This window comes from Aplysia californica, unplaced genomic scaffold, assembly GCF_000002075.1.
Source record: "Aplysia californica isolate F4 #8 unplaced genomic scaffold, AplCal3.0 scaffold00079, whole genome shotgun sequence".
Taxonomy (NCBI): domain Eukaryota; kingdom Metazoa; phylum Mollusca; class Gastropoda; order Aplysiida; family Aplysiidae; genus Aplysia; species Aplysia californica.
In genome coordinates, this window is record NW_004797349.1 from 1,081,394 (window position 1) to 1,106,376 (window position 24,983).

Genomic DNA, 24,983 nt, shown 5'->3' on the forward strand with positions numbered 1-24,983 from the left:
GATAGTTTTTCATCTTATCAATGAAATCCCGAAGAAAGAGACCTGTTTTCAGCAATTGCCGAAAAGTAATTTGATGTCGAAGTCGTCATAAAGGAATGCGCTAGAGCCGCTGCTAGTGCTAGTGGCTCAACGGCTCAGGGGTTGCGACTGCGAGCTGCTGGGAACGGCTTGCTGGAGATAAAGAGTTCAAGAAGAAAAAGAACAGGAAAAAATACCAGAAACAAAATAAAAGAGCAAATTCTTTTGAAGAAAGCAAAAACAACAACAACAAGCTTGCGGAGTGGACTTCTTGACAAAAGACACCAGTTAAGACAGTCCCACAAAGCACATCACCACTGGCAGCTCCACCAAAGGTTTTCTACAAAGCACTTGGAAAACATTCCGGGGGAAAAGAGTGTTATTCAATTACATATATATATTCTCTAACACAAATTGCACATCAACATGAATATAAATAATGACCATGAAGTAGTCAAAACATTAAACTATTCAGTTACTCCCTCTGGCTGTCATACTAACTCTTTGTCAAACATTTAAATGTCATAAAATCACAGAACACAATTTTTTGTACCTTCTCTACGATTTATTGAGCAGGATTATAGAGTGTAATACTACCCTATCCAAAGATGGCAAAAAACTCAAATTTTGACAGATTGTTTTTCTCAATTTCATTACTGCTTTTCTTACAACTCATAAAAGGAATCAGTAACATTTCTTACGGCAAGTCCTAAGCATTTTCTGAGCCATGTCCGATACAATTACAACTCTTTTGTATTGTCCAATACATAAAGCTTCTTGTGCACTGAAGAGGAACAGTGCAAATGCATTTACACATGAAAGCACAAAGCCTGTAAGTAACAGACCCTCTGCAAGCACTTTTCTAAATTTATGAGACCTTACAAGATACAGTGGAGTCCACTTATAACGAGTCCGGAAAAAACGAGAAAAACTTCTCCGATGCGGGGATGGAGAGGTCACAGTGATTTGATGGTTGGAGCGAATGAGTGACGTGCGCAAGCTGACGGAATGCACCACAGGGTGTGGTGGGGTGGGGGAAAACTAGCTCTAGAGAAAGAAACCTGATTCGATTTTTGATCAAGTAAGACCTAAAGGTCATGTTGAAACAAAACCATCATCAGGAAAGATAGCAAAAGGAAATAGACAGAACACCAAACTCATAGATTCGGCCTACTTTACAGTTTCCCTTGAATATATTACAGGAACCCTTATACTTATAGCGAGAATCCTGCTATAACGGACATTTTGCTCCGATCCCCTCCCCCTCGTTGTAACAGGATTCCACTGTATCCCTATATTCCGTTTCCTCTGTCAGACTATTGTCATTTTATGCATGTCCAAAATAATACATACCCATTTTTCACATAAGGATTTTAGATTCACCAATTTTCACCAAAGATCACTATTTATAGCATCATGACTTCAAGACTTTAATAAATAATGCTCTGGGAAACCAATCACATCTCCACATGAAGTTATATCACACTAATCACCACTCATTCACAAAAGAGAAAACTTTTGACAAGCCACCGGTTCCTCTGAATTTGGAAATTCTGATCACACATAAGTTCTTTTCGCTCCATTGATTATCTGTTTGCTTGTCTGTCAGTTTATTTCCTTCAAGAACATATTGACCGCTCAGTGTAAGACTGTCAAGTCACTTTTATGCCTTTGAGCCCTAGCCACCAGGTACACTGGTGGCGTGTTAATTTGCCCGTATGGCTAGCCACCGGTACAGCGATGAGTGAAACCCGATTCTCAAACTGGTCCACCCGAGGCAAAACACGCATGGCAAACAGTGTACGCTACATAGGACCCTAGTGGTAATTTTGAAGATTTTTCTGAATTAGATGTTGGTACTGACGAGGACTACCACGAGTGGGATAGGGAATGTGATTCCAATAATCATATGAATGAAGGTGTGAATTGCTCAGGAGCTCAGGCAGAGGGGCACAGTAGCCTCAGGAGGTCAGGGCTCAAAGGGTTAAAAATGGTGTATGGCAGAATCTAACAGTAAGCAATCAATAGAACTACACACTAGTACAAACAAACATCCCACAAACACACACACACACACACACACACACACACACACACACACAAACAAAAGTATGTACCATGTATTCTGGTAACTTAAGAAACACAAAAATAGTTTTAATATTCACACAGTTCTTTGTCACTGCACCTCAAGCATAAACTTAGAAGCACACAAGCACACAACTTCTTCAGCAAGCACCAAACTATTGCACTTATTTTATGTTAATGTATCTTGGCAAAGCACTTTCCTTAAACATACACAAAAAAAATTTGTCAAAAACCCTGTAAAATCATCCGATGAGACAACAGTAGATTTTGGTTGATCTCTCATTGGATGAAAATCCAATAAAATGTTGATTTACATTCAGTTTTTGCTTTTGAGAGGAGAATTTACAGTAATATGACTAACGTTAAGCTTACTAGAGCATTTTAGTTGCTTTTGAACTGTTCGAATTGACAAAGAACAGAACAAAGAGAAATTTTCACAAACAAGGGAAAAATCTGACACCAATCCCATGACCACCACTCTACCTTTTGCAAGATAGATTCAGGATCTCAGTTTCTGTTCCCTGAAGGTCCCCTTTGCAACTTGTTTCTTCAGCCACAAAGACCATCCCCCTCCTCCCCTCCCAGAAAATGTTAGTTCAACATAACATATTAATATAGACATTTAATTCTCTTAAGTGGGATGTTGAACAATTAAAACCTACTAAAACACTACATCAAAACTGACAGTATACTGACAATTAAGAGTAATATTTCTTAGGGTTTTTTTGTCACAGAAAGGGGTTAACACCATTATCAATAAAGTGACCTAATTGAAGAAGCAGAAAAACCTAACTTTCAAAGCCCAACTCCAAACAGGGCAGCATCAAAAAGACATAGAGCCATAAAAGCTCCTCAACTAACCAAGCATCAAAAATGCCATACAGAGGATTGGGACCAAGATAACCTGTACAAAAGTCCAAAATAAGCTCAAAGTACACATAGCACTTCTTGAAAAGAGGGATAAACAATATGAGCAATGAAAGTTACTGTTCATGACTGTGCCCCTACTATTCTCTTTTCTACACACATAAATTTTTAATAAGTACATAATTTGCTAAAGCGCTAGCACATAGAATTTCTTGTCATAAAGAGAATGTTGTATCTTCCTCTAGAATGCTGACTTTTATATATAACAGCAAGTGAGGACAACATTGAAAGTAAATAACAAGTTTGAAATGGAACTTTCTTTAGATGTTGACATGAAAAAGGAGAATAAAATACTGTGTGGAGTTAGTTCCACACAATTAAGTTCTGGCCACGTCATTCAATAATATCTAGCTCCCATAAACAATATTACTTATCTTACTTCGATCTCCTCCATTCTTCTCTTCAGTAACCATCTTAGAACAAACAAAAGGAAAGAAAAAATCAATACTTGGAAAACACTATACCTGAGTAAAAAAATAGATGTAATAATTTCAAAACTCTACTTCACCCCCCCCCCCCCCCCCCCCCCCCCCCCCTCCCCTCACAAGTCATTTCAATATCACAAGAAACAGGTGACGTTCAAAAGCCATCAAGTCTTAAGAGTCACTAATGTCCACTAGCAGTTCCGTCTCTGGTTCCTTGTGCGGTTCAGTGACAGTCACAAGGGGAGGTGACGCCGTCTTCAGCTCTGTGGTCGAGGTCGAAATATCTCGTGTGTCAGCCGCTTCTCCCGACACCTGTACGATTCGCTCCTCCTCACTGTCGTCGTCATCATTACCTGCTTCTGACATGACGTACACGCTGCTGCACGCTGAACAGGCACAAGGATAAAAGAAATCATGAAAAACTCTCTGAACAGACATAAGGATGAAAGAAATCATGAAAAACTCGGTGAACAGGAACAAGGATAAGTTTGGTTTTTTTAGTAGAGGGTTTTACTGCGCTCGCAACTGCATAAGGTCATATGAGCGCCAAGGGGTGGGTGTCAACAGAGAAGTCCTTTCAGGGAATCAGACTTACTCACCTCTCTAGCTTCCACAGCACAAAGTCTGCTTCGACTATCAAGGCACCCCGGAAATAGCGGGTCACAAGAGTGTGACAAACATACAAAAGAAGTAGAGGAGAATGACAATAGTAAGGATTAGGAAAGAAAGTTCCCTGTTGAAGATCAGGTATAGTTATGAGCGTGACATGATGAACCAGCCCATTTACAATTCTACTGTGCTTGAACGAGAAATGTTTGTTCTCTGAAACTGAAGGGGAAATCAACCGTTACTTGGCATTCTCGAATATCAATAGATTCATTCGGAAATCCATCACCTTTTGCTAAATCCTTAAAAAATCAGAAAGTTTAAGTTCACCCTCCGAAATACATACAAAACCATATCCCAAAGATTCAAGTTTTCTTGGTCTGAATAGAAACTTTAACATTTTAACTGTTAAGATTTTTAAAAGGTTTTATACTACAGTATTTGCACATTGCAAAGGTTGATTGCTAATCTATTTTGTAGACCAAAACTTAGGAAGGACACCAGAAGTCCACTATGAAATAGGAGTAAAAAAATTTAGAAGAGTTTAATGCAGTTTTAAATGTGGTTACAGACATAAGACTGTAATTCCAAAAAAATGTGTAGAGCAAAGTTAAGTCCATGAAAGTACTAAATAAGCTCCCACGAAAGGATCACCTTTAAGAAAAAGAAAGAACAGCCAAAAACAAAAACAAGGTCAACATTGCATTCCATTTTCACTTTCCATTTTGGCAGCATATACAGGTAAACTGACAATATCGGCAATCTTCCTGCTTTTCAACTAAAAACACACAAAAAAAGTAAAGACACAAAAGAGAAAGATTCACAAACCTGCAAATGCCTCTGGATATATTTTACCCAACCTCTGCTTCAGCATTCTGTGAAAAGGAAAGACGAAGATATAAAAAAGATTAGCTGTAGAAGTGTGCTGAGCCTACATGTAAAAAAAAAAACATACTGATTCCACAGCTCACATGTAGCGAATTGCTTTTACCATACCACTGCAGTTGCTTGCAAGGAAAAAATGAGTCGCTGTGATTGATTCCTGTTCTATAAGGTCAGCAATAGCAAATTGAAAAGACTCATTTTTTCTGGTGAAAGTGCTGTTATGCTCATTAGGTACGACCCTGAAAAAAATGTTCTGCTGCAGGGTCAGTAACTTAGACCTCTCTACTATAAATTAAGTCTTTAAGTTCTCAAGGCATATATCTTTTTAAAAAATGCATCAAGATCACCCGTACAATTTCAAAGCATACTAAAGATAAGGTCTAAACTTTCAAGTAGGGTTATGTACAGTGGAGACCATATATAACAGGCCCGGTAATAACAGGGATCCGGTAATAACAGGGATTTTTAAAATCCCCGTTTTTTCCTACTCTTCGTCTCTATTAAACAATATCTACAGTAAAGTGGAATTCCGATTCAATGAGGTAGCCGGGCCTGACATAAAATCTCGTTGAATCCGAGTGTTCGTTATAGCAAACACGGGGTTTTGTGTAGATAATTACAGGCACTGAGCAAGTAATGTATAAAGAGAAGTAACAAGCGGTGCCTTAAATGCCTGCATATTATGAGCTGTGTAAAAAAAGACTGATTCGTTCAAATGCACGCCTGTGTCATCTCAACTGTTTACCAAAAAGTTGTGTTGCTATGTAGAGTCTAGCATACAGCAACTTTTGATTCCATAGACCAGCGTACAATTCAATATGTAGATTTACATCTAGACTAGCTTATCATTGTAATAGTGATCAGTTGCCGAGGGGGAAGGAAAGACTGTGACGCGTTAGTATCTGCAACGTTCAACGCCCGGACCCCCTCCCCGACACGCACACACAGCCACACGTGTGCAGGCCGCCCATCCGACCCCAACACACGCCAGAGTAGACACGTGAGCATGCCAACAACGCATGCGTTGGTATGAAAAAAGGCCGCTGATTAGTCACATGCAATCGGGTAAGCGAATAATGGTTCAAGATGCAGGTGCAATGGATGGTTTCTGGGAATAGATAAAGTTCGTTCTGGGAGAAAAATGAGCGAGCCATGTCTGCGGGGGCTGTTAACCCAGGAAGCGACCTCGTTGAATCCAAGCTTGCTGATTTAAGTGCTCGTTGAACCCAGGTTATTTTTATTGATTGTAAAGAAGAAAAAAATGGGGAAATCTATCACATCTCGTTGAATCCGAGCTCATTGAATCCGAGTTCCACTGTAACAGGGCTTCATCGAGACCAATCGTTTATAGCAGGGACAAAGGCTCATTAACAATGTGTAAAAAGTAAAGAGAGAGTAACGCAGTGATGGAGCAAACCCACGCAAGCCACGCCACTGGTGAAGCGAGAGAGGGCTGCGGTGCGCTACAGACTTCGATCTAGCCCTAAGCCTAGCTACAAACATGCGTAGTGTGTCATGAGCAGGCCTGTCATATGGCCATGAGAGAGGACTGCGGTGTGCTGTTCATGGGTACTTGTGGCAAGGTAAACTACCAATGAATTGATACAGCTGGATTAGTCCACAAATGCTTACTTCCTTTGCATTTCTGATTTAACAGGGATCTGATAAAACAGGACTTTTTCTGTGGTCCCACCATCTTGTTATATCAGGTTTCCACTGTAGTCAATATCTCAGCCCCTAGATGGACACTTCCATTACTTTCTGATCCATCTTCATATTTACTTTCTTAAGATCAATTTTTGTGGTCACAACAAAGATAAATGAAACTTTAGGTTATCTAGAAAGACTGCTTCTTGTATAGATACACATGGGACAAAAATGAATGTACCTTATTCGTTTGAACACACCATCTAAATCTTTCTTCATCTCAAACAAAAGTTGTGTATGCTTTTGGAACTCTTTCACAGTCACATCATACCGCGCCGTAGACAGCAAGTTAAAGTTGATCAACATTTCATTAGTTTTCTCAAATCGTGACAACCTGAAATCAAACAAGAAAAAAAAATCCATAGAAGATATGTATGTCAACACAAAATATCTTTCAGTACATGAGAAAGGTGTAAAATATGGGACAGGTTTTATTCCATCACTTTATTAATTAAGCCAATACATACCACATTTCCTGTACAATGAAGTCCAAGTACAGTTAATAAAAACATTGACAAATCCATGCAAGAAATAGAGAGACTAAAGCTACTTATCTTCTCTGTTTGGGAATTCTCAGGACCCTAAAAATCAGATCACCACAGAACATTACACGTGAACTTCAGAGATTATTTGCAGAGAGATCTAAAATTGGTTCTTTTCAAAACAAATTGTAGGTGAATAGATAGGTGACAGTGACAAAGTCACATTATTAAAAGTGAAAAAAAAACCCTGCCATCTAAACTATCCTATTCCCAAGTTTCTCATCATAAGTTATTGATACACTCACTATCTCACTTTATAATCACGGCCAGAATAGTGGAAAAATCTATTGAATATCTATCTTAAAGTGTAGTGCAACATTTCATTCCCTTTTATAGACTACCAATTTAATCACAAGGTGATAAGCGAATCACAATTTAGTTCACACTCATCACAAGAAAATACAATGCAAAGAAAAAATGCTGCTGGAAAAACCAAAAGGTTAAGCTTACTTGCAGAACGAAATACAGGATTGAATGATTTACACTGAACTTAGTGAATGATTCCCTTTGAACATGTCTAAAAAATACATAAAATACAAACAATGATTTAACATGGATTGAAATGAACACAATCCTGATTTCCTGTAATGCTAGTTATCAAACTAAATGTGTCAAGACCAGCTCATTTACTAAAACACATTCTTTTCTCCTCAGAAAAATAAACAGTACACTGAGAATATCACGGAAAAGCAGCGAGGCATATCATGCTCTGGTTAACTTTCTTTGAATGTAAATACAGTGAGTAGGTCGAAAATTTGTTGGCAAGGGAAACAATACAAGTGCTGTAGATCTGCCATCTTTGGAAACACTTAAAACGCTTACTAAATTAAAATTCCATTCATACATGACATGTGATTTTTTAAACTCAGGCCTTGGTTATTATATATATATAACTAACTTTTCAGGTAGGAAATATATTTTAGTAACCACAATCAACAAGCAAATGAGACAAAGAAAGACCTTTCATACAAAGGGTGTTAAGCAACTAAGCACCAAAAAAGTCTAAAAAATCTTACATGTCTCTCTGTACATAAACCATGGCATGGATGTCCTCAGAGCTGACTTGCTCCATCAGAGAATGGGCAAACACAGCAGCATCACTGCGGTGGTCTGCCACAGGCGGTACACCTTCGTCATCATATCCTGGAGTCTTTTCCTCTGAATCAGCCATCCCTCACCCTATCTTGTGACTTTCACACTGAGGGGGAAAAAAATAACAATGAACTCATCATAATCTACGAATCTTAACAACTTGAAAATCTTAAGGTGTGGTATTAGTATTATTATTCAAATTTACAACCTTGATATGGTTGCAAAACCTTTCACAGAAAGCAGAAGGAGGCAACGAACAAAATTAAATTTTTCCATTCCTCTGTATTCCAGACTCTTTCTATACTATATTAGATCTATATTATTGTTTTTGTCTTAATTCATCAGCAACCCTACATTCATGGTAAAGGGTAGGGGGATTCTAGCAGTGGTTCCGATTCATCTTTGGTTTAAACAGGTCCTATCAAATTTATGATTACATATATAGTAACCTCAAAAATAATTGTTTTTGTAGTCATTAAAACATTTTAATTTTACTGCTGGAGCTTTCTCAATTTAATAATAATAGTAATAATAATAACAATAATAAATCGCATTTTTATATAGCGCATTTCCACAAAGAAGTGCTCAATGCGCTGTACAATAATACAAAGAACGTAGCGCACAGCTCCGATAATAATCTTCTTTCTCTCTTTCATTATATTTTACCAAGGTGTACTATCTTAATCAGATCCCATCAGTTAACTACAAGTACAAAAATTTCTGAAAGAGACTCTTTTACATTGAGCCCAAAACTCTTTATTCACACACATAGCCTACATCGAAGCTGACTTAAACGCCATTTGTCCAAGACAATTACCTGACCACTGCCCCCCCCCTACCCACCCCACATTAATGATAAATATGACACAGTCCAAGTTTTCTAAAAAGATTTATCATGATAGTTTTTTCAGAACTATTTACACCAAGTCTAATTGTGGTGGCGTCTTCATTTTCGTGCTTTGAACCAATCGGGGGGAGATTTTAGTACCGCTTTTCTCACCTCGGAGGAGAATAAAAATATGATCGACTTCTCACCCTGGGAAAGACACCAGCGTTGGCTATTCTCACCCGGTGTGAAACAACTGTTTTTCCTAATTTCTGAATACTGTCTATCGGTGCGGATGATCAAATTGACAAAAACAAAGAAAAAAGAGACGTTATCACAAAAGTAAACTAATTTGGTCGTCTACAAAGATACTATGGCAATTTCATTTTTTGACAAACTACGCCAATCGCCATTTTGTTTTGCCCCGAAGTTCTCGCTACTCTTTTTCTCTCTCTCTCTCTTTCCCTAGGCTAGGCTATCTCATTCTCCTCCCTCACTCTCTCTCTCTCTCTCTCTCTCTCTCTCTCTCTCTCTCTCTCTCTCTCTCTCTCGCTCTCCCTCTCTCTCTCCCTTCTCTCTCTCTCCTCCCCCCCCCCCCCCCCATCTCTCTCTCACTGCACGCAGACAAAATTTTGCACGCTTTCAATACAAGAGCGCTGGAACGTTTGCTTACACACTGGTATCAGGGTGAACGCACACAGGGTGAGAATAGCCAAAAGACTCGACCGCTCACCCAGAGTGATCGGCCCGAGTCGATGCACTTAGTGGTGAACACACACCGGGTGAGAATAGCTGAGCCAAAAAGGCTCACCCTTTCACCCTGGGTGAGGAGAGGCCTACAACTGCGCTATTCTCACCCTGGATGAGAATAGAGGTGGCCTAAGTTTAAAGTTAAAATGATAGATATTAATCAATGACAATGTAAAAAATATAAAGTATTATTTAAATGCTAGTGTCAATTGCCACCGAGTAAATTGGAGCTCTTTTGCGTTGGTGGGTAGATCTAGCTTTCAACTTATTGTGCTCGAGTGCTCGGTGTTGTGCGTTCGCCTCTCTGTCCCTGTGTGTGTGTGTGTGTGTGTGTGTGTGTGTGTGTGTGTGTGTGTGTGTGTCTTTTCCTGACCCCCGTCCCCCGATTTTGTTCCCCAATATAACGTGAGTTTCTGCCTGAGTTTGTGCGCGTTTGTGACCTTCTACTTCTAGAATTGCCTGTGTGGGTTCTACACCAAAGTGTAGGCTAAGGCTAGCCTAGATCTAGGCCTACATCTCATTGAAAACACGCCAAGATGGTACCATAGCTCTAGAATAGATGCACGTCCAATGAAATTAGTTGAGAACAAATTGACCCATTAGACACACATTATGTATAAAGCTAAAGAGAGTGTTGTTTTCAGACTTGACACCGCTTCATTCAGTGGCAATTGACAAAAAGTCAATTTTCGTCAATTGTCATCGCGTCACTCGGTGGCAATTGACGCTACCTATTTAAATATGATAATAATAGCCCAGATCTAGATTAACTCACTCGCTACGCGAGCCGTGGGGGGCGGCGCGGCTAATGTGCCGTCAGTACGCTAAGCCGCCCCCGGCGGCTCGAGAACCGATCTTCAATTTTAGCTTAGATTCTATTCCAATCCACATATCAATGTTAAAATAAAGGTCATAATATAATGTTGACTTCCGGGTCAAGCATTTCCACTGAAAATTGGAAATTTACATTCAGTTTTGAAACGGGATTTCGTAGTTTATTCAACTTTGTTTTATCGCGATGCCAAAATTATAGCCCGGACACCAGTCTTAGTAACTTTACACAAGAACAAAATCTATCATTATTTTGCCCACTAAAGAAATGTAGAGGACTCTTTTTTATAATATTGATACGATTGGACTCATATATTGCCAATGCACTGTTATTGAGGAATCAATATTTGTGAGTGCTAGATCTAGATCTAGATCTAAATTGTCAAAATATATTTTTCTCCCCCAAATCACTACTTTTTATGAAATTACACAAAAAGTGCCATTCAAGACATGTTTAGGTTTATTCCAAATGCAATTCTGAATAATTCCATAAGATACGAGTCGGTTTTTTTCTGTTTGTGATCGTTTTTCAAGACTATTATAAATTTTTTTTTTTTTTTCAATATCGGATGTTATGATCCAAATGTACAAATATTATGGAATGTATGTAAATAACTGCAAACCTTTCAATATTTTCCAGTTCTATATTCATTTATGGTTATTTTGATGTATCATTTGACTAGATCTAGGTGCAAATATATTTTTTGAGTTTCACCAAAGATTATACATTTTTTATTTTCAAATTTTATCCGCATCCAATCAAAATAGTGCTAGGGGGCTCTCGTGGCCTAGAAGTTTTTAAGGTGTTGGCCTCTCATTCAAAAGGTCCCGGGTTCAAATCCGAGGGGCGACCGAAAAATTTTCTTCTCTAAATTTGTCTCCTTTCACCTCATTTCCTGCTCTCTAGCAATGTTCTGTCGTCTGCTTTCGTCTCCTCTTTCTGCCCCCACCCCCTCACCTCCTTTGCCCCTTCCTCTGGGCTCCGGATTCTTTCTGCAACCTTTCTACTGCTACTCCTTCGCTTCTTCTTACTGCTGTCTTTCAGCCACACCCCTGATCTTCTGGTAGGAAAGATCTACACCTAGCCTTCTCGGACAAGGGCGAAATATCTCGGAGGGCCCGTGTGCAAGTTGCGCACGTTAAAGATCCCTTGGTGGTCTAAAATCGATAAGAGTAGGCTTCGGCCGCCACCCGGGCAAAATTCAAAATTTCCTACCAACTGAAAATATTAGGTGTGTCCCGCGCGCTCATATGACCTTATATGCAGTTGCGAGCGCTGTAAAACACTTTACAAAACAAAAACAAATAGTGTTGCATAATTGCCTTTTACAGGAACCAAAGTTGAAATTTAATAACTATAAATAAACAATACAGATGTATTCTTCAAACCATACTGAAAATATTGGTACACAGTAGTCTCTGCCTAAGATCCCGGAGCTTGGGAGCAAGGACATGCGGGATCTTAAAGGCGAACCGGGATCTTAACCGACGAACCCAGGGAAGAATCTATGGTGACCAATGTTAGTTAAGGCTCACAATCAGTAAAATGGTCTCCCTCCACTCTACATTGAACTGACATGCCCGCTTGGTGGGTTTATGACATATGGCGAGCAAAGAGTGGTTAACCTTGATGACCTATCACGGTGCATAGTGGCATGAGGCGTGCCATTTTCACTTATTCCTATCATGAGTCTCAAGATCTACGCTTATCCAGTTGCCCCTCCTCTTTACCTGTCATGTATAGCTTTCCATCTCTGACCGAGTCTCCCCCCCCCCCTCCAAACCACCTTTGTCGTTACACACCATTACATTGTGAACGCATCAATTAAAATTCAGTCTGTGTCGCAAATTCGGTAGTAGAGACAACTGCTGCAATGGTCAAGGAAGAGTTCACGGTTCGATGTGATCCCGCCTGGAGCGAACGTGTAGGCCCTACCCACCCAGCGAGTGATACAAGCTTAGGTGGCGAGCTCAGGTGTGAGTGCGATGCGTAGGGAAAACAAACGTGTCCGTCAGTTCACATCCCGATGTGATCCCGTCTGGGCCAAACATTGTATCGCTTCATCGAGTTTTACAACGTGTGTATGTGATCACATTCACGATAGTGGCTGATCTTTGACGCGACGGACATTTTATTGATCTCAACTTTTCACTCTTGGTTGATCAGCTGTGCCCGCCTGGGTTTTGTTTAGCACATTATGATCTGAAAAGCGGGATCTTAGCCGAATGTAGACCATCAGACCGGGATCTTAGGGGTGACTTTTGTATAGTAAAAATTCTGTTTTCCTAAAACAACGGGATCTTAAGCGAACCAGGATCGTAAGCGGTGGGATCTTAGGCGGAGACTACTGTATAATACGTTGATATTTATTTGAATTTGTGGCCCCAAAGACCTTTTAACTGCCCACTAGTCATCATCTCTTTCGCCCACCCGAAAAAAATTCGTCCACAAGCCGAAAATAATACGTAGCGAATGAGTTAAATAGACCTTTGGCCTTGGCCTTGAAATTATAGACTTTTTTGCACTCTTGCCTTTTCAAGCCTTTCCTTTTGTTCAGACTCTTGATTCAGTTTTTTATGAACTCGTAATTAGCAGCCTATTAGATGGTAATCGAAGAAAAGTGTTGTTTGCTGCTGAACATCAATCTTTCCTATGTAATGGCAAAGTATAAAGGCCACCTCTATTCTCACCCGGGGTGAGAATAGTGCAGGCGAGTCTTTTGGCTATCCTCACCCGGTGCGCGTTCACCGTTATAATAGCCTAGATCTAGGCCAACCAATTTTGCGTTCACCCTAAACCACAGAATTCTACACTGTGATAACAGAAAAATTGTAGAATTCTGTGCCGTGAACAAACGTTCCATTACAACTGTAGCCTACTAAAAGCGTACAATTTTGTCTGTGGGCAGTGGAGAGAGAAAGAGAGAAAGAGAGAGAGAGAGAGAGGAGTAGTGCGAGAACTTCCGGTCAAAACAAAATGGCGACCCGCGTAGTTCGGCTCGATTCGAAAAGTTAAATATAGCCGTAGCATCTTTGTAGACAACCAAATTAATTTATTTTTGTGTTTTAACATCATTTAACTTTGTTTTGGTCAATTTGATCGTCCACACCGATAGACAGTATTCAGAAAGAGACAGAGAGAGAGAGAGAGAGGGGAGGAGTAGATCTTGCGAGAACTTCCGGGCAAAACAAAATGGCGACCCACGTAGTTCGGCTCGATTCGAACAGTGAAATAGTCATACTCATAGCATCTTTGAAGACGATCAAATTAGCTTACTTTTGTGCTATTATAACGTAATTTTTTTCTTAGCTTTTATCAATTTGATCATCCACATCGATAGAAAGTATTCCGAAATTAGGAAAAACAGGTCTTGTTCCAAACCGGGTGAGAATAGCCTACGGTTGCAAGTCTCACCCGGGGTGAGAGGTCGATCGTATTTCTATTCTCACCCCGGATGAGAATAGCCACTTCCGTATATAAAATCTTTTACTAGATGAAAGTATTGAAAGTGGCTATTCTCACCCGCCCGGAAGTTCTCGCAAGATCAACTCCTCCCCTCTTCTCTCTCTCTTTCTGAATACTGTCTATCGGTGTGGACGATCAAATTGACCAAAACAAAGTTTAAAAATGATGTTAAAACACAAAAGTAAATTAATTTGGTTGTCTACAAAGATGCTACGGCTATATTTAACTTTTCGAATCGAGCCGAACTACGCGGGTCGCCATTTTGTTTTGCCCGGAAATTCTCGCGCTACTCCTCTATCTTTCTCTCTCTCTTTCTCCACTGCCCACAGACAAAATTGTACGCTTTTAGTAGGCTACAGTTGTAATGGAACGTTTGTTCACGGCACAGAATTCTACAATTTTTCTGTTATCACAGTGTAGAATTCTGTGGTTTAGGGTGAACGCAAAATTTGGTGAACGCGCACCAGGTGAGAATAGCCACAAGACTCGCCTGCACTATTCTCACTCCGGGTGAGAATAGAGGTGGCCTTACTAGATCTAGGATCTAGATCTAATTAGAATCTAATTATTAGGCTATAAATTACTTTCAAAAAGTAAAGTTGTTAATAGTCGTTTGCTACACACTCAACCCTACATCTACACTACACTTTTACACGCCTATGTCTATGTACAGTCCTACACCGTCTTTGACTTCACAACAGAATAGTCCAGCCAGGCTTACAAGTCGACACAAATCAAATCATTGTATTTGTTTGTTTAGTTTACAAGTATTATTTTTGCATAGTCATATGAACATTCAATAGACGTACATGAAAATGAAGTTGATGAAGCTACAACTACAAAAATCAACCGCTGTTTGATCAAGACAGAATCCGAATCTCAGAAGCTGCTGGGTTGTCAACTGGTCTAGATTCTAGTAGATCTAGACTAGATAGATTAGTAGATCTAGACTAGACTAGTACTAGACTAGATATATCTAGATTCTATCTATATCTAGATCTACTCAACCATGTCCATACCCACAGCACAATGCCGGGTAAATTTACTCAAAATGATGGACGATCGATGAGACTGATCAGTTCTTTACAAAGAAGTAACAAAAGAAAAAAAGACTTGCTTGGCCAGATAATTATAATTATAACGTAAAATAATTTAATGTGAATCAAGCTATTCCAGTGTTGTTTACTGTTTACTTTACGGAACACTTTCCTTTGAATGGAAATTAATTTTCGTTCGGCACATTTGTCGCTCTTTACTTTTGGAGGGAGACAATAACAAAGGTCGGTCGAGAAAAAAGTGGACTGGTATAGAGTAAACTATAAAAATATAAGATTTGGATAACTCAGACAAAAATTAAATCTATTAATTTTTTAATGTAAAAAATCTTTCTGAGTAGTTTCAATTATATTAATCTATTTTGTTGGAACCATGGGCTTATTTAAAACTATATTGATTACTGAAGGAATATGCCAGAAATTCTAGTCTCCCAGTCCAGACCACAAAACATTGCTCCATGGCAGCAGCATAAACTTCCTGCAAACTGCTTGGAAGTGCTTGGCCCTCTGCTGGTCAGACTTTGGCCCTACAATTTTGCTGAAAGGGTAACTTTGAATAGTTTTTGCACGGGAAGCTTTTTTCCAGGGATGTAACCATAAAAGTGTTGAAGATAGAGTGGAATGTTTCTGTACGGTGACATTCGCCTGTAAAAACAGAAGGATAGGATAAAATTAACACAATGAAATGAAATGAATAGTACAGTCCCCTGCCACAGTCGATCCAGACTTCCAGACAGTCGACTTGCTTTGGGCAGGGGTAGGGCGTGTTTACCCTTACTCCCACCCCTACCACTTATTGACCTGATCCAGTTTTCGGGTTACCATTAGTCTTTGACCTGAAATATCAGATAAATGTTGCCCTGTAATTTGTAGACCACGGTTGTTCATCCCCCCCCCCACCCCTTGTTTTGAGACAAGGCCCAGGATATAATATCTTCACTTCCTCTGCCTCTCAAATTATTTGCAAAAAAGAGAAATAAAGATTAAAGCTAAATATTTCTCTTATTTTCCTAAAATAAAAATGATGGGTAAGATTTATGTATTGGAAAAGGCCACCTCTATTCTCACTTTGGGTGAGAATAGCGCAGGCGAGTCTTTTGGCTATTCACACCCGGTGTGTGTTCACCATTATAGCCTAGATCTAGCCCAACCAATTTTGCGTTCACCCTGAACCACAGAATTCTACACTGTGATAACAGAAAAATTGTAGAATTCTGTGGCGTGAATAAATGTTCCATTACTAAGCCTAAAAGCGTACAATTTTTTCTGTGGGCAGTGGAGAGATAGAGAGAGAAAGAGAGAGGAGTTGCGCGAGAACTTCCGGGCAGAACAAAATGGTGACCCACGTAGTTCGGCTCGATTCGAAAAAATAAATAGCCGTAGCATCTTTGTAGACGACCAAATTAATTTGCTTTTGTGTTTTAACATCATTTTTTAACTTTGTTTTGGTCAATTTGATCGTCCACACCGATAGACAGTATTCAGAAAGAGACAGAGAGAGAGAAGAGGGGAGGAGTAGATCTTGCGAGAACTTCCGGGCAAAACAAAATGGCGACCCGCGTAGTTCGGCTCGATTCGAAAAGTGAAATAGCCATAGCATCTTTGTAGCTTACTTTTGTGCTATAATGTAATTTTTTGTTTGCTTTTATCCATTTGATCATCCACACCGATGGAAAGTATTCCGAAATTAGGAAAAACAGGTCATGTTTCACACCGATTGAGAATAGCCCACGGTGGCAAGTCTCACTCGGTGTGAGAGGTCGATCGTATTTTTATTCTCACCCCGGGTGAGGATAGCTACTTCCATTGGAAAAAGGGATTGAGGAAAGTGCATAACGCTATTGAAGACCCAGGGTCCGCAATATGTCACAAGAGGGCTCGGTCTAGATTGAGGTATGACAACACTACTATTCTGGCAAATGAGCTTAGCTGAATATCAGTCCTGACATTAGGAATGTACACCCCCTGGCAATGATCAAGGACTGCCAATACTGTTCTTTGTTGGTAGGCCTAGACATACGAGAAATGCTGTCAGTTTAGGTTTTTTCACTGTTTTGACACTATTTAAAGGCCCCCAACTGATCTCGGCCATTGCTGAAAAGGAAAGCACGCTATTAAACTGTCTTTTAAATTCGGAAATTGCGTCCGCTTTGATTCATATTATTTCTCTTTTTAATTCTTTTGTTTAATTTAGGTGAGGTGAGCTATACACGGCTGTTAGGAAGCGGTACTCAAGTACGCAGGCAGCCAGCCAGCATTCTGCATCTAAATTGTAATCTGACCCCAGTCACGGGGTCATGAACTAGTGGCCAGCAGGGGAATACCCCATGTCCCACTGACAGTGTTGTTCATTTCATTTTTAGGACAATTAAACTGGCAAAATACACTGATCTGTGACTTTGCCATCATTTTATTTTGTCCATTTGGAACAAGGAGGAACTTCTGCACTTACTGAGAAAGATGCAAAATTGTATGAAATAACAATAAATATATGCAGAGTTCCACGAATGGCTCATATTTTACCATTGCCCTTTGGGGGTGTAGGTTTTCAAATCAAAATTCCAATCAAACAAAACTTAAACAGTTTTTCAAATTCACATAAAGTACAACAGAAATGGTCAAATGTCAAAACCCACTTTGTTGTTTTTCTGGGAAGTCCACGGTTTTGGAGTAGTGAAGAGTTGATTGCAGTATCACCTTTTTTTCTTTGTCGGAGGCACGTTGGATAATTATAATAGTTCTGGATTTTCATGAGGTGCTGAGATTACATTACAACTTTCAGCTGCTGTTCAATATTGAGTATCCCAGCTCCTCTTCTCTCTAACTTTGCCACAGAAGCATGTATATGTTTACCACCCTGTTCCCCATGTAAAGCCTAACCAAACCCATATATGCGAGGCATCGTGGTGGAATGAGGCTCTCGTCAATTTTTGGGCATTTATTAGAGTTATTAGTATCATCTTAAAGCTTGTTCACTTGTCTTTATTTGGATGAAAAAAATATCCATTTATCTTGAATACAAGTCGAGATATTTGCAAATGAAGGAGGTGGGGGTCACCTGTTTTCAGGGAAAATTAGTGAGAAATTGGGCGTCAAAGATTAGATATTTCCTTAGCTTAAGAGTCCGTGGTAACTGAAAATTTACATTTTTTGTGCCTTTAATCAACGTTTTTCAGAAAAATCTACACAGAAATGAGTTCTTTAATGGGCATGAAAGTTGTTGAGCCAAAAAACAAAAATTTTATAAAAATTCACAAACCTGGGGAAAAATGAAAGTTTCTTCACTTTGATTATTTTGACGAGAGCCTGATTCCACCACGCTGCCTTACATATATGTTTGTATCCACGGGATGCAGTGGTTTTCTAGAATTTGGTGTTTGGGAAGTACCTTTTCACTAAAGTGTCTCCTGTATAATGACATGTAAGTTTTGATGCCTGTGTCAATGTGTGGTCGTCTATCTTCTGACACTGTTTGATCGTGTGAGATGTGGATGTGAACATCCCTAAATGCACTGTTTAATTGTGTGTGTGCCTAGAAAAAGGTACAAAAAGTTTGATTTTTACCATTGCAACAGCTTCTTTTCTAACAAGTACAATTATCACTTATTTGTCCTTTTCAGTGCCATGCATTTCATTTGGTTCTTTGAAAGAACCAAGGTCATCCACCAAGCTGGAGCCTAGGACATATAATCTGGACGTCATGGCGACTGGTGGAGTGAGGGTCCATCCCTCTGATGACATGGGAGGTCGGATGTTCGGTGCAGGGGGGCCTTCCATGTCAAGGCATTCTGAATCTGAAATGTACAGCTCTCTCAGCGCAGAAAAGTCTCCTACCAGTAAAACGTTAACCTTGGAGGAGGCTTACTGGACCGACCGACGCAGGAAAATAGGCTTGTCGAGGCACCAGACACAAGAGCCTGAGCAAGATAATGAATTTCAAAGGGTGAGATCTCTAGCGTTTTATAGCTTTTTTTAAAACCCCATTTCCTTGCTTTTTGGCCAAAGACTCTCCCATGCCTTCGCATAATATTACATCGATCGGGCCAATTTTTTTTTAGTTATTAGTTCCCTTTTCTCAGTTTTAAAGAATAAATAATTTTGCTCATAAAGGATGTAATGAAAGACACGTTTTTTTCTAGCATGATTTATTTAACAAAGTTCTTTCCTCTGTCCTTCAGATACGAGAAGAGCTGGTAACCTTTGTGACACAGCGGTTCCATCAAAAAGAATGTGGTCTGTTCATTCCTGTCCCTGATCAAGTCGGAAAGGGAAAGAAATGTATGGCTAAGTATCTCAAGTAAGTTTTGGTGGTTTTCCACAAAAGATAAAATCCTTAATACATATTTCTGCTTTTGAATTGTCATACTTGTTAAGTGTGTATATTTTCTTGCTAAACATCAAAAGATATAATTGCTCAAAGGCAAAGCTCAGCTAAGTAGTGACTGAACCTGTTTTTCTTTTTCTGAACATAGTATTATATTATGGTTCAACTTTGGAGTTGGCATGAAACAGTAACACTATGTATCTTACCTTGCTTTTTTATAGATTCAATTCATTAAATGACCAACAATTGTGAGTTGATGAAATTGTTTACAGTGCTGTGATGTTTAGATGTAATATGTGAAGTTCATAACTTTGAATTACATAATAAAATTATTCTATAAATATATATTATACGATTTCTTTGTAACCTCCTCATGGAGATCAATAAAAGTCATATTTTCTCTTTTTTCTTTTTTTCCTAAAAAAAAATAAATCTCAACCCTTTGAGCCCTGACCTCCTGAAGCTACCGTGCCCCTCTGCCTGAGCTCCTGTGGGATATATTACTAACATTTATATCATCATCAGAATCACATTCCATATCATGCTTTGGGTAGTCCTTGTCATTACCAGAACCAAAGTCAGAAAGACTTTCAAAATAATCAATAATTAAGCCCTGTGTAGTAGGCTAAACAGTTTCCTGCGTAAGTTTTGTCCCCAGTGGCTTGGCTCGAGGTTAGGGTCTCGCTCACCGGTGCACTGGTGGCTAGGCATACATACAGCTTTACGAGCCACCATTGTAACGATGGATAGGACTCAAAGAGTTAAGATAAGCCTCTTAGCATGTATTTTACTTGTGCAAGTCTAGTTGACTGTATTCTGTATGTTGACTTATTATTATGTGATGAATTTCTTCCCCTTCTGATCAAGATGTCACTGTGGAGAAATCTTATCCATGCACGCTGGGATGAGGTCTAGATCTGTAAATCAACAATTTGAAAACTGCTTTCTTGTACCACCAGGTATGTGTTTACTTGAAATCTATTTAAAGAACTTACTATCAGCATACACCTGTATCTTGATGGTAGCTTTGGTAACTATAAAGATTTTAGTAATCAATAAACCTATTGGAATCAGACTAGACAAAAGATTCAGTGTTCGATTATTCTGTTCGCATAAAAAGATGTCTTAAAATTACAGGTAGCCAGCAACAAGATGTAACATTGAAGATAATGAAAAATATGTATTCATCTCAAAAAGTACTTCCTGTGCTTGAAGTAATAGATTCAAGTACAAATTTGATACAGCCTTTCAAGCAAAAGCTGTATACTATTATGATATGCTATTAATAGAGACTGACTTCAGGTTATTCAAATATGTTGACTGTCAACTTAGCATACACAAGCAGACCTAGAAATGCCTGATCTTTTGTAAAGTTATTATTCTTAATCACTTGTGAATAACATACATTTTTTGTCCCCATATACATGAAGAATTTGCCCCTGTGTTGAAGAACCCTAACAGAATGCTGACTGAGGAGCTGCCGAAAACATCAGCCCAGTGGACAGAAGAATGCCTCAATAAAAGCAGGACAAATGCATTTGGGAAAATTACCTTCAATATTGAACAAATTGGAGGCAAAAAACCAGCAAAGGTGATGAACTATTTTTTAAAAATTAGTTCAACTAAGGTTTTTAACTGGGTAAAACATCTTTAAGGCACAAGTTTCAACCTTTTGGATCAGACCTTATTGTATTTGTTTTTGCTTGAACAAACTGAATCATTAGGTACACCTATGACCCATGTGCAAGAATCTCTAGATCTAATAATTTTAACAAAAAGTGTATTGTTATACCGTTTTCAAAAAGTGGCTGAAAAAGTAATCTGAATATTAATCTATCATTGCTTCATCTGTAAAGTTCAAGAGCTGACCCCCTCTACCAGCATGGTATGATCAGGTTGTTTTAATATCTTGATTTTAAATAAATATTTAATTTGTCGTAAAGGATATATCTTAACTCCTTGACTACCAAGGCGTTTTCCGCGCTGTGACCAAGGCATTTCTTAGTCTTAGAATTTCAGAAGTACCCTTGTTCTTCTTTTGTGTCTGATGGGCATAATTCCATCGGGAAGTCAGACATGTTATATACCAAAATGAAGGTAATTGAATGTAGATTATTTTTAATCTAATAAAAAAATTGAAAAAAATCATAAATCCAAACAAACATTGGAGGTAAGTGAACACAAGGTGAAAAAAATAAAAGAATAAACAAAATATTTCCAACTTACCTTTATCACAGTGTATAACTGCTAAATCCAATCACTTCATGACTTATTCATACTGAATTATATCCAATTGTCTCTAACTGGGCCAAGTTTCATGCACAATGGTCAAGTATATACAAAGTTGTCGCACTTTTGGTGAAATCACTCACAATGAAAAAAAGAGAAAAAACCGCTGCACACATGCCCCTCTTTGCGAATCTTCAATCTCATCGCTGTCGCTGCTGTCCAACTCAGGTCTAACTTCATCACCTCCTACATCACTATCGGAAAGTACTGACAGTTCCCCATCAAACTTTTCCAGGGCTTTTGAAGCAGAAAAACGTTGTGACAGGGGGGAACCTGATGGGTTATCAGCCATTTTTCCGTTGCTATGCGTGTAAATTAATTCGAGCAACATAGGGCGGGTCAAAAAAACAAGAAAAAATGCCAAAAAAACAGCAGAATAAAACACAAAAGGCGCTAAATTCCTTCACTGGTTGACTGATGTATGGTAAGCACAGCAGTTAAAAACATGAAACGAAAAGGTTGAGTCAAATTGTGGAAGGGAAAGGGAAAGAAAAGCGCGAGCCGATAATTCGGCTTTTGGCCACGAACTAGGAGGTTATGGAGCCGATAGATCGGCCCATGGTAGTCAAAGAGTTAAGAGTAAATAATTAAATACACTGAATAATCTTTCATTATTTGTATTGCCCTTTCAGTATGTCAGGCTGTGTAAAGAGGACAGTGTCGAGGACTGCCTGGAAATGATGCAAAAATTCTGGCGCATCATGGAACCTGAACCTCCAAATCTGGTCATCTCCGTTGTAGGTGGTGCAAAAAATTTCAAGCTGGATGGTCGCATGAGGGAGACTTTTTCCTCTGGCCTTATTAAGGTATTTTAGTATCAAGTCATATTTATCTTTTAACTCTGAATGTTTTACAAGTATGTTGGAATTAAATCTACTAATTTTCCTCAGTATTTTTGTTAATTCTTGGTGATTTTATATAATTATGTCAGAAATCAGATTTTTTTTAAAAATAAAGAACTTTGTAGGCCTACAGTATGCCCTTTGATTTTACAATCTATAACATTAACATGCTTATTTCCAAGAAAAGTGAACTTCATTGTCATAGAGCTTTTGAATATGTTTAGGCATTATTTTTTGTACAGGAGTGAATAAAATGATTTGCATAGCACTTACCAGAGTGGTACTTTCTGTGTGTTTTTCTTTGAGGATACTACACTTTGTATTTTTTTACTTTCTCTTTATTTCAGGCTGCCAAAACCACAAATGCTTGGCTTATCACATCAGGCTTCAACATGGGTGTGATGAAAGCTGTGGGTCAGGCAGTCCATGAAGGTCAAACTTTTCAGTGGGACAACGATAGAATGGCACACGTCCTCCGCTGCATCGGGATTGCTCCATGGGGTTATGTGAGAGGAAGGCAATTCTTGGAGAGTAGAAATGGAGCTGTACGTATTATTGTAACTCTTTCAATTAGTTATAATCCATCTCTGGACCTACTTCTTGTCCCTTCAAAAGTTCATTCTCATTATGAAGCTCTTCTGCTTATGTCATTCCCACGGAATCTTAGGCCATATATGGGTTTTTTTTATAGATACTTTTTCCGTCTTTTGTTCAGTTGATGTGTTAACTGTTTTGGTGATTATTTTAGATTGTCATCAGTTATATCTGTCTCTTCATCGTCACATTTATGGGATTATTACTTAAAGAGCATCCAGTATTGCTACTAGGAATGCCGTCTTTAGACATCAATCTTTTACAATATGGCACTGAGCTTGGCTGCTGGACTGATAACAAAATTATAACTATGTGAGAGTAGACTGCAGTAAAGAGAAAGTTTATCCCATTCCAACAATGTGCTAGGTTGTATTATGCAAATTTTTCTTGTGACTTAAAAGTTTTGTCTTCGCTGTCAGTTTCAAAAGCCTGTAAAAGAATTCAAATATGCGATGATGTATAAGTCTTTACTTGAAATGTTTTGGAAGAAAATCAGTGTGTCTTGAAGTGGAACATTGATAACTGAAAACTGGTTACTGTAGCATCATCTAATTGGCCTTTTCTTGAGTTTTTGAAGTACATTTTGAACTTATTAGAGATAAACTTCTACTAAAATTAACAGTTTCCAATTCCTTGGTAAAAAAACGTTTTGCCTGAAATTGACATAGAGGCATTGAGAGACAAAATATTGGTAGCAAGATCTTACATTCAGAAAACTGATTTTGAGTAACTCATATTAAATGCTGCCTTATTAAATATAATTATACATCTCATTTTTATTTCAAATAAAAATGTAAGTGAATTGTTGAAAAATGATCACTCGCCTTTTTTGTTTGTTAATACCAGGGAAAGTTCAATGCCTATTATCGGACCAGCACTCAAATTCTTCACAAGCAGCCAGTGCCTCTCAACCCTGATCACACTCATTTCATATTCGTGGATGATGGGTACCGAATACGATATGGAGGGGTTGCAGAATTTCGCTCCAAGTTTGAGAAAAAAATTGCGACCCATAAACGTGGTAAGTAGTTGTACATGTACATTTTGAATGTGCTAACTACACTCATTCTCTCTTGTGGGCCCCACAGTGATCCATGTATTCTGTTACAAAAAACTGATGGACTGCGCAAAGTATCACAAGCATGGGTACTCTTTCATATATTTGGCTTATACACGTGTGCTGATAGTAAACAAGTCTATATATACTGCTTTCAGTTATTTTTCAAAGCGTAACAAAGGATAATAAAGATGATTATGATAATAATATTGAATGTAATGATAATAAAAGTGATGATAATAATAATAATGATAATAATAATAACAAAAATAATAATGATTATAATAATATATTGCATATATTTTGTCAAGCTTTATAAAAATTGCCCACAGATGGGGGCCTGGGGGTTCCAGTTGTTCTGCTTCTCGTGGAAGGTGGGACAGATGCCATACAAGACGTCAGTGCATCTCTGGCTCAGGGCATTCCAGTGGTCATCTGTGCGGGCACTGGGCGAGCAGCAGATATCTTAGCCTATGCCTACAACCACACCAACACAACGCACAAGTGAGTGGCTTTAGTCTCAGAGCCTTCTTCATATCATCAGTTACCTGTTCAGTTGTTGGCCTACCGAGCCCCCAAAGTTTGATTTTTTTTTTTTATTGCATTTTCTAAACCATGGTATTGGTTGCAGGTATATAAGAAATATTTTGCCAAAATTCATA

The 24,983-nt window shown here is 38.7% G+C and overlaps 2 protein-coding genes across 8 annotated transcripts in view; one reads left to right on the top strand and one right to left on the bottom strand.

Moving 5' to 3' along the window:
• Positions 1-404: 404 nt before the first annotated feature.
• LOC101850153 (kxDL motif-containing protein 1) lies at positions 405-15,376 on the bottom strand. Of its 7 annotated transcripts, none has more exons than XM_035968742.1 (5): positions 15,354-15,376; positions 8,212-8,393; positions 6,835-6,987; positions 4,890-4,936; positions 405-3,841 (listed from the first exon to the last, which is right to left on the bottom strand). In XM_035968742.1, the coding sequence occupies exons 2-5, from the start codon at positions 8,364-8,366 to the stop codon at positions 3,627-3,629; spliced, it is 570 nt and encodes a 189-aa protein (XP_035824635.1). In that variant the 5' UTR covers positions 8,367-8,393; positions 15,354-15,376; the 3' UTR covers positions 405-3,626. The 7 variants fall into 7 exon arrangements, with proteins under 7 accessions (XP_035824635.1, XP_005094344.1, XP_035824632.1 ...); XM_005094287.3 differs by having other exon boundaries at positions 15,278-15,360; XM_035968739.1 differs by lacking the exon at positions 15,354-15,376 and adding an exon at positions 15,207-15,278.
• A 327-nt stretch (positions 15,377-15,703) lies between these two features.
• LOC101850704 (transient receptor potential cation channel subfamily M member 3) overlaps positions 15,704-24,983 on the top strand; it is a 31,368-nt gene continuing 22,088 nt past the window's right edge. The window contains exons 1-9 of the mRNA XM_005094290.2: positions 15,704-15,761; positions 18,836-19,158; positions 19,394-19,512; positions 20,407-20,498; positions 20,970-21,130; positions 22,461-22,634; positions 23,018-23,215; positions 24,111-24,285; positions 24,654-24,825. Coding sequence (XP_005094347.1) covers positions 18,916-19,158; positions 19,394-19,512; positions 20,407-20,498; positions 20,970-21,130; positions 22,461-22,634; positions 23,018-23,215; positions 24,111-24,285; positions 24,654-24,825 — 1,334 coding nt within the window. The 5' untranslated portion in view covers positions 15,704-15,761; positions 18,836-18,915. The remainder of the gene's footprint in view (positions 15,762-18,835; positions 19,159-19,393; positions 19,513-20,406; positions 20,499-20,969; positions 21,131-22,460; positions 22,635-23,017; positions 23,216-24,110; positions 24,286-24,653; positions 24,826-24,983) is intronic.

Coding starts and splice junctions, on each gene's coding strand:
- LOC101850153 (XM_035968742.1), bottom strand. CDS start 8,366: ATGGCTGATTCAGAGGAAAAGACTCCAGGATATGATGACGAAGGTGTA. Junction 6,988..8,211: donor GTTTATGTACAGAGAGACAT/GTAAGATTTTTT, acceptor GTTTGATTTCAG/GTTGTCACGATTTGAGAAAA. Junction 3,842..4,889: donor ATATCCAGAGGCATTTGCAG/GTTTGTGAATCT, acceptor GTGCCTGTTCAG/CGTGCAGCAGCGTGTACGTC.